The sequence below is a fragment of the Phragmites australis genome, chromosome 17 (assembly GCF_958298935.1).
Source record: "Phragmites australis chromosome 17, lpPhrAust1.1, whole genome shotgun sequence".
Lineage (NCBI taxonomy): Eukaryota > Viridiplantae > Streptophyta > Magnoliopsida > Poales > Poaceae > Phragmites > Phragmites australis.
This window is the reverse complement of record NC_084937.1, coordinates 13,224,290-13,233,416: the sequence shown is the minus strand read 5'-3', so window position 1 is coordinate 13,233,416 and position 9,127 is coordinate 13,224,290. Positions and strand designations below refer to the sequence as shown.

Below are 9,127 nucleotides of genomic sequence, written 5' to 3'. Positions count from 1 at the left end.
TAAACTAATTAAATAATCTAATTATGCTGACTAATTAAATTCATGCTAATTATTATTATACAATCTACTAACTCTGATTAAGCAAATAATTACTATTATACAAATTCACGCTAATTACTATTACACTGACTAAGAAAATAATCAAATTCATATAATCAAACTAAGCAAATAATTATACTAATGTAAATGAACAAATTTAACTGATCTACTTACTCTAGTTACTATTATTGCTATAAGTATTAATTAAATACATAATTTAAGTACTTACTGTAACTCGCGTTACTGCTCCTCCTCGTGTCTGGCTGAATCTCCTCTCCTCACACTGCTGTTACTCCTCACCTCGCGCTGCTTCTACTCTTCACGCATTGCACTGCTGCTTCTCCTCCCCTCTCCTAGCCTGCTCGCGTTGCTCTTCTGTTCTTTGGTCGTGTTGCGGCTCTTTACCAGCCTGCTCGTATTTTATAGTGAAACACGACAGCGCGTGGGTTTAAAATAGTGACAAAAGCGAAACACGCGACACCACGCATCGACCCGATGCGATGTGAGCAGGATCGGCCTGTATTCAGCATTTGAGATACCGAAATCAATTTTTCGATTTATAAATATACTAATATATTATTTATTTTAGTAAATACGGTGACGTCGCTGCCTTCTATTTTTGGATTTTTCTAGAGAGCGGTGGAGAGTAAAGGAGAGGAGAGAAAATCATCCGCAATGCCCAGGAACAAGGCCAGGCCACCGGCCCACACATCATCACCAAGAGAAGGCAGCGAGCGAGAGGTCGGGGCAGCCGCCTGCCTCATCAATCACTCAAACTGGTAACGCCTCTCCCTCTCTCCCTCTCTCTCTGCCCTCCGCCGATCCATCCATCTGACCACCCTGTCACCTCGCCATCTCAGCGCAGCGCCGTCGTCGTAGATGGGGCGTCTTCCGAGCAGCGGTGGCCCGGCGTTTCGGTTCCTGCCGGCGGAGGTGGCGGAGATGGAAGCGCGCCTGCAGCAACTCAACAACGGCATCCCCACCCGCGCCGTCCTCCAGACCCTCGCCGACATGTTCTCCGCGTCGCCCGAACGCGCCGGCAAGGTCGCCATCCAGCCCAAGCAGGTGCCCAGCTGCCTCCTCCTTCCTGTCCCTTCCCGCCCGCATCCACGAACTCGATCCCCCCCCCCCCCTCTTATGACGGATGGACCCGTTTTAATTTGGTTCCGATCTGGGTTTCTAATTGGAATTGGGGCTGCGCGCAGGTGTGGAACTGGTTCCAGAACCGCCGCTACTCGCACCGGGCCAAGACAACCAGGGTCGCGCCGCCGCCGGCCAAGATGACGCCCTCGGGGGCCGACCACCAACAACACGCGGCCTCCTCGGCCGCCTTCAGGGCGGCTCAACCCTCTACCGCCGCCGCGCACCCTGGCTCCTCCCCCTCCTCAGGTGATTCCTCGTTTGCTCACGGCATGTTTGTTTGGGCTGAGGAAAGCTGGCTTCTGGTTTTTGACTGTTTGTTTTAAGTTCATTTTAGTGAGAAAAGTCAAAAGTCAAAAACCAAAAAAGCCACCTTATCAGTTTTTAGTTCATTTTATCATAAGCTAGCTTTTGCGTATAGCTGAACAAAAGCTGAAACAAACACAACCTTAGTATGCTCTTTTTTCCTTACTAGCGGTTTGGGCTTATGAGCACAATAGATGAAATGTTTTACTGGGGCACCAAATCTATGTACGAGTCAATATTGTGATCCACAAGTTGGTGCACATGTACCTCTCAGTTTCAAGTAATTGTTCCTGGGTGCCTCTGTAAGGTTCATTTGTCGTGGACCAGTTCATCTTCTGTTTCATGTGAAATTGGTAACTTTATTTGGAGCCTTTGTACTTCATAGTCCCTTCTGAGCTCTCAAAACTCTTTTTTTCCTGAGAACATGAATTGGGGGCCTAATCTCAGCTGCAGAAGTGTCTGGATGATTGCGGGGCATGGCGATGGGGTGCCCATGCCTTCTCTTCACAACTTCTGAACACCTGATTCTTTAGTATTTTGTTGCATGATTTTAGTTTGGTACTGTCCAGATCTGCATCATGATCATTGGTGACCATGACCTTTTTTACTCTGGTTATTGTTACTTTCGTTGAAATCAGGGAAGAATTCTATGGAGGGTAGCCAGGTCGAGTTTGAAGCCAAGTCAGCTAGAGATGGCGCATGGTATGGTGATATCGTATCTCATGCTTCTCTTCCCTTTTGATAGCCATGTGTCAGTGGGTTTTAAGCTTTCATGAATGTAAGGACTTCAGGAGGGTGGGGGATCTGTCTTACTGCTGCCATAATCTATATGCTGATGCTCTGTTCTTAACAATGCGCTCTAATCTTTAATTAGCTAAATAGTACTCTCTGTTATGTACCACTTGTTGAGTAATTACTCAAGTTATGTACTTATCAATTATCATCCTTGTTGTCTAACTTGTTTGAGGCTACCAATTACCGTTAGTGCAAAACAATCTGAAAATAACTAAGGAATCCTTTTTTAGGATTTGTAAAAAAAAAAAATGTACTCAACTGACTGTGAAATGATGTTTGTTAGACAATGAAATTTAGAGTTATATCAGTATCAAGAGATGTAAAAGGCATGAAAAGGATGTTGCCTATCAGGCAATGAAATTTTAAGTTATATGTAGCAAGAGATATAAAAGGCATGAAAGGGAAGGGATAATAATTATGAGTGTTTGTCTTAAGTTGGTCATTACATGTGACTCATTAGTTGCTCAACGTGAAAACCATAAAGGCATCTCTGGATTCGTTCACTATAATTTGATATGCTTTTTTTGGACTATGAAAGTGATTTCTGCTCTGTGTTTTTGAAATTATTTCATCTGTTTGTAAAGTTTTTTCTTTTAAAGAAGACTTATATTCTTGCTTGTGTGCCGCCGTTTTATGTTGCAGGTATGATGTTGCTGCCTTTTTGTCACATAGGCTGTTTGAATCAGGTGAACCGGTAAGGACCTCAGAATTTTCGTCAAATATCATTGATATTGCTAAATAGTAAAGAAATTTCTGGTAGTCCTTTATGCAAGCAGTATGTTAACACTGTAGCTACATATGATTCCATTGTTAGTTTGTCTATACCGGGATTTCTCAAGGTCAAATGCCATAGGTTATTCTGTGGTAGGCTGCTTCAACAATTATATTGTAGTACCACGTTCTGTTCAAACATGTTGATATTGTGGTCCGATGGTCTCCTAGATTCTGCAAGTAAAGTCCAAAGTGTACTAGGAAAGTTTAATAATTGAGGTAGGAGCCTGTACTATAATAATGGGTGTTGCAGTAGGATGTGGAAGGAGGGAAAGCAACCCCGAGGCAATGCAACAGTAGTAAGATGGGAGTCAATTCTGAGTCTTGAATTAGTCCCAGGATAGGATTGTTGGAAGTTTATACGAGTCTCTACTATATAAAACACGAGTTGGTTCCCGTGTCACCTCTTCCCTTTACTCTCCTCCCATCTAATAAAAACTTTTACAATTCAAATAATTTATTCACATTTGCTATCCACCCTCGTCCTCTAGGCTCCTCGTCTCGTTACCGGCTATAGATACAGGATCCGCTTTACTAATGAAAATAAATGAAGAAATTATGAGGGAAATTAGCAAATAATCTTCTCTTTTTTCAAATCTCATTTGAAATGAAACTATAGCATCACTCTCGACGTATTCGTTCGACAGTGCTCCCATGGTGTATCCACATCTTCATACTTTGAGTTTGTGCTTGATGTTACCATTGTTAAGGGTATTATTGTAATCTTCTAGTTTAGGGTTTCCCTCTTGCACTCTATATATTGCCCTTATGGGGCTACCATTGAATATAAGTTACTATTTTTAACATGGTATCACAACTAGGTTTAGCTTTTTCTTGGACATCGCAACTCGTCCTGATGTAGATCTAGTCCACCTCTCCTGTCGGTTTTCCTCTGGCTGCTCTGCAGCAACTTTCTCCTTCCGACGTACCTCCCTCCCTGGCGCATATGCTGCATGTCCCTGAGCTGATTCGCCCCTGCGTCCAGACGCTTGCGCCATCGGATGTTGACACTCCCGCGTGTGCCTGTGATCGTCGGCATCCTTGCACACCGCTGGACACTCGCGCCTGCTGGTCTCATGCGCCTGTGCCCGCCTGCCGGTCGCCCCTCTGCCGTGTCCGCCCACCGCTAGGCCGTCGCGGATGCCTTCCGCACGGCTTCTCTGCCCGATTGCCCACTGACCTTCCGCGTGCCGTCGATCGCTCGCTGATCTCCCCAGCCCACTGCCGCCTCCCACGTTTGCCGCCGGTCTTCTCCGCCCCCACCGCTGTGCCTGTCACCAAGAAGAGTGGGTACAACTCGGGCCAGAGCCACATCTTGGACCACACACCAGTGGAAGCCATCTATGGATGGATGGATGGATCGATGCTCTCCCTCACACGTGCAACAGAAGGAAACGAAACAAATCCGCCGCCACTTTTTCTTTTAGCTCGTGTGGTTGGGTTGGTCCTATCTTGGGACTATTCGGATCTACTCCACCATGCCCTCTGCTGCTCTTTTATGGGCTAGTTGTGCTGCTGCTGCTCTTGTGTTTCTTGATTGACATTGGGCTATCAATCTGATGCTGTTGTGCTAGGATTTTACTTTGTTGTTGCTGCTTGCTAGTGTCTTAGCCTCGTATTAGCGTCTTGTTTTTAGCTGTTGTTCGTGCTAGCTATCTACATCTGCATCAGCCCGTCGTATATGCTCTTTAGTCGTATGTGGACATTGGGGCAGTGCTCTCTCTTGATTGCTTTGCTTTGGTCCTAGTTGCTGGGTGTTGTGCTAGTGTCTTCGTCAAATTTTAGAGTCTTTGCAATTCCATTGCGTCCATCCAAGTCTCAGTCTCTTGTTAAGTTCGTCTATGCCGTACAAGTCTACATATTCTTTCGTCAATTAGTCGCTTTCTTTCCTGTTGTTATTGATGCAACTTATCCATCTAGATCTTTTCGTAGCTTTAGTGACAACTTCTTTTGTTGTCTTGCTACTTGTTATTGCGTTGTTCGCAATTCTTAATCTAGGATGTTCTTGTGTCATCTAATCTTTCCGTAGCTCTAGTGATAATTTTGTTTGTCGTCTTGCTACTCATCGTCGCTTTGTTGCGATTCTTGATCAAGGGCATTCTTTGTTGTCATCATTATGACTCTATTCATGTGCTTCATATTGCACTTCTTTGGCTTGATTCGACAGGATTACAAGACTCCACTCTACGACAGCTTTAAAGAGAGTTTTTTTTGGATGTATTAGTCTAAGTTTATTACTTAGTGTCATCTCTTTCAAATGGAATGTTATTGCATATGTCTTGCATTTGAGTGGAATGTTAAGGGTATAATAGTCAAGGGTATTATTGTAATCATCTAGTCTAGGGTTTCTCTCTTGTACTCTATATATTGCTCCCATGGGGCTACTATTGAATACAAGTTGCTATTCCTGACAACCGTGTCCAATATTTGTGTTTTCGTTGCAACACACGGGCACTTAGCTAGTCCTGTCTTAGGGGTAAGCCAAGTTAGTACTACTATATAATGTAGTTAGTAATATTAGTATATCATGTTTTCAAATTGCTAACAACTACCCCACTAGTTTGTCTTTTTTGCCCCCACTACTCTTTTTCAACTTGCTTTTCAGGCATCAGCATGTAAATAAAAATTTAAGTCTTTCTTGATTTTGAATATGGATGGCTGTGCAGATATATGTCAGTGGCAGTTTCTTGATTTTTTTGGTGTGTAATGTTGTACTGTTATGTTATATTGGTGTTACTGCATGTGCAGATACCAATTTGGCTTGAACTTACTATTTTTTGTGTTTCAGGAAGTACGTGTTCGGTTTTCTGGATTTGGAGCAGAGGAAGATGAATGGATCAATGTTCGTAAATGTGTGCGACAGCGTTCTCTACCATGCGAGGCCACAGAATGTGTTGCAGTGCTTCCTGGGGACCTCATTCTTTGTTTTCAGGTGTTGTCATCTTAAACTTGTTTCTTGACCTATCTTAGCATGTGAGAATTGCTGTATACCTGAGCTTTAGTTTCAGTATTAAGTTCTTGTTCTAAAATATATTAAGGATGGCTTTTCTTCTAGCCCTCCATTGTCCATTTGGTATCCTATGTTTGGCATGCTTTTCCAAAATTGTTCCTTAGTTGATCTTGATCTACATCTTAGAGTTCTGCTGGTTGGATTATTATTCTTCATTTAACTTGCCATGTAACTTTTTGCCTTCTGATGGGTATCTTGGTCAGATTTCATCTACCTTAACTGTTGGGTCGTCTATTTTTTCTAGGTCTCTGTTTGTAATTGTGGACAGAAGGTTGATTATAACAAATCAATTCTGAAAATGTCCTTTTCTCCTTATGGTATCGTGGCCTGCTATTACTGATCAGTCATCACATTTTCACTACAGTATTATGATATTTCTCTTGCGAATCGAGCTCCACCTGCACTAACCGCTGATTTCTTGCATAGCAATAGTTGAAACGAGATTACACTTACTACATTGTAGTCATAGTTATGGTGTCGCCTTCTCGTCGCCATATCGCCGTGGCGGAGAATCGTGCCTCGCCACGGCGACGCCATGGCTCGGGCATGTATGGCGTCCGCCGCCGAGATGGTCGCTCTCCGCCTGCTTCCCCATGCGGGCACCTGTTCGCCACCGAGCCATCCACCCGCCACTGAGTTGCTACCTGTCCTCCCTGCAGATCCGGTGGTCGGGAGTGGGAGGCACCTGTTCGCCGCCAAGCCACCCGCTCGACCTGCGCCACCTGCCACCGAGCCGGTGCCTGCCCTCCCTGCAGATCCGATGGTCGGGAGCGGGAGGGGCACGAGGGCAGCGACTGCGCGTTGGGGAGCGGGAGTGGGAGAGGCGCGAGAAGTGGCAGTGCGCTGGGGAGAAAATCAGAAAATGGAGGGGCGCAGGGGAGCGGGGCAGAGGAAACCTAATCTGCTGTGGGCTCTTAGGCCGGGTCTAATAGGCCAAGGCTGATGGGCTTTGTGTCGACACCAGAATGTGGCCATTTGGGGCTTAATTAAGAATGCTAGAACCCTATAGCAACCTTGGATAAGTAGTAAGCAGCCTGCTCAAATGCTTTTAAGGTGAAATGCAGCCTTGGTCTCAAATAAATTTTGTGTGTATTCGCCACGCCGCGCGCCATAGGCGCTGTAAAGTTGTAAAGGTGGTGGGTCGACGTGCTTCGCCATGCCGCCGTAACAACTATGATTGCAGTTATTTGTTGCATAGTCGATGATTTGATTCCTTGAAATAATGTGTTACCAGTTTTTTCTTCTGATTACGTTGCTCGTTGGTGCTATCCTTCACCCAAGTTGCTGTCTCACATGAATACATACTTTGCTATATTTTTCAGGAAGGTAAAGAACAGGCTCTCTATTTTGATGCCCGTGTCCTCGATGCTCAAAGGAGAAGGCATGATGTAAGAGGATGCCGTTGTAGATTTCTTGTTCGCTATGATCATGATTTTTCTGAGGTAGTTCTCTACTCTGTCTAGTGTTTTCCATACATTGACTTAATCTGAAACCAAGACTGCTGCATCTAGCTTGTTTTGTGCTATTGCATCATACTTTAATTTCTTTAAATTTTATAGGAAATTGTTCCACTGAGGAAGGTCTGCCGCCGACCAGAAACGGATTACAGGCTTCAGATTTTGCATGCTGCTAGAGCGGCAGCCTCCACAGATGTTCACACTCCACCAAAAGAGGTTAAAATGGAGTGGACAGCCACAGAGAAGAGCCCAGCTGAACAGAAAACCCCAAAGCCACACAAGATGATGGATGTGAACACCGATGAGGTGACCACGGTTTCTAGCTCGAACCAAGAGGCAGCAGGCAAGACTGCAGCCCCCTTACCATCGGCGCCACCAGAAAACGGTTCACGTTCAGATGTAGCGACAAAGGATGCGGAGGCTGCACCGGTGGTCGCAGTTGATGATGAAACACAAGTAGTGGACAAGATGAAAGAGGGGGAGTAGTTCGTTTTCCTTGTGCAATGTGCATTACATCGACTTGATGGCTATCGTACAAATTTGTTGAATTTAGGATCTCTTTATAGCTGAATGTATACCATCTGGCGTCATGGTGGCTTCTGCAGATTGCTCCTGAAGGGAAGCATTAACTGTTTCAAAAGTAACCCTTTAGGGCAAGGAATTCGATCAGAGATGCAAAACCCAGGAGTGTCTCACATCATCGCAGCGTGTGTGCTGTGTGCATAAGCTGCTGTTCAGTAGCAATCTCGTGAGGGAAGATTACGCCCTAAAAGTATTGGGACATGATTTATCGGTGTTGTTCATTCGGAGTGTTCTTTAGTCTTCCTCGGTAGAAAGCTTTCTGTCGAACTATGTAGTTTCTGAAGATCCGAGGGACTCTAGAAATACTCTACTTATCCACTTTAGACATGATACGATTTCCAACACGTTTGTTACCGTTTTCTGGTAATAAGTCAACTTGGAATATAACATTAATACTTTTGTGTATATTGGTGGTCATTGAATTCACTTATTCTTAAACGGCATCTAATTGGGAATGGAGGGAATAACTACACCATGAATCATAAATCCCAGCATTTCACTTAGGTTGTATGTGCTGCTCATCTTTTGGTTACAAGACCGACTACCATACTCGTGCAGACCACACATACATACCGTGTTGGACATATGTATAATGAAACTTTTGAAACTACCATTTAAATTGGAAATATGAAGGTCATATGTTTATATTGTCTTAAAAAGTACTTTTATAACATTAGGGTTTTTATTGAGTCTACATGTATTTAATTTGGAATAAGTAGTCAAAGGTCTGTTTTGGAGATTGTATCGACATCTAAAACAACAGGTCATGCATTTATGATCAAATGTAGTATGGACGTTGAAAAAGTTAAGGATTATAGTGACAGAGTGTTGTAGTATTTGTCAAAATGAAAGTTGCATGTTCTCCGCTAAAAAGGTGCGTATGTTAATTGAGCTACGAAGGGCAAGGGGCAAGAATATTCACTACTACACAAACATCAATATGCAACCCTCTATCACTATTGGTTTCTTAAAAACCAACAATGATGTATGCAACCCTCTATCATTATTGGTTTATTAAAAACTGACA

General features: G+C 43.9%; 1 protein-coding gene across 2 annotated transcripts; it reads left to right on the top strand.

Annotated features, from left to right (window-relative positions):
• Nucleotides 1–698: 698 nt before the first annotated feature.
• LOC133896693 (protein SAWADEE HOMEODOMAIN HOMOLOG 2-like) lies at nucleotides 699–8,213 on the top strand. 2 transcript variants are annotated; one of them, XM_062337287.1, is made up of 8 exons: nucleotides 699–818; nucleotides 900–1,104; nucleotides 1,245–1,428; nucleotides 2,124–2,187; nucleotides 2,923–2,974; nucleotides 5,840–5,983; nucleotides 7,384–7,503; nucleotides 7,621–8,213. In XM_062337287.1, exons 2-8 carry the CDS (start codon nucleotides 919–921, stop codon nucleotides 8,002–8,004), a joined length of 1,134 nt encoding a protein of 377 aa, XP_062193271.1. In that variant the 5' UTR covers nucleotides 699–818; nucleotides 900–918; the 3' UTR covers nucleotides 8,005–8,213. The 2 variants fall into 2 exon arrangements, with proteins under 2 accessions (XP_062193271.1, XP_062193270.1); XM_062337286.1 differs by having other exon boundaries at nucleotides 723–818; nucleotides 905–1,104.
• Nucleotides 8,214–9,127: the final 914 nt, after the last annotated feature.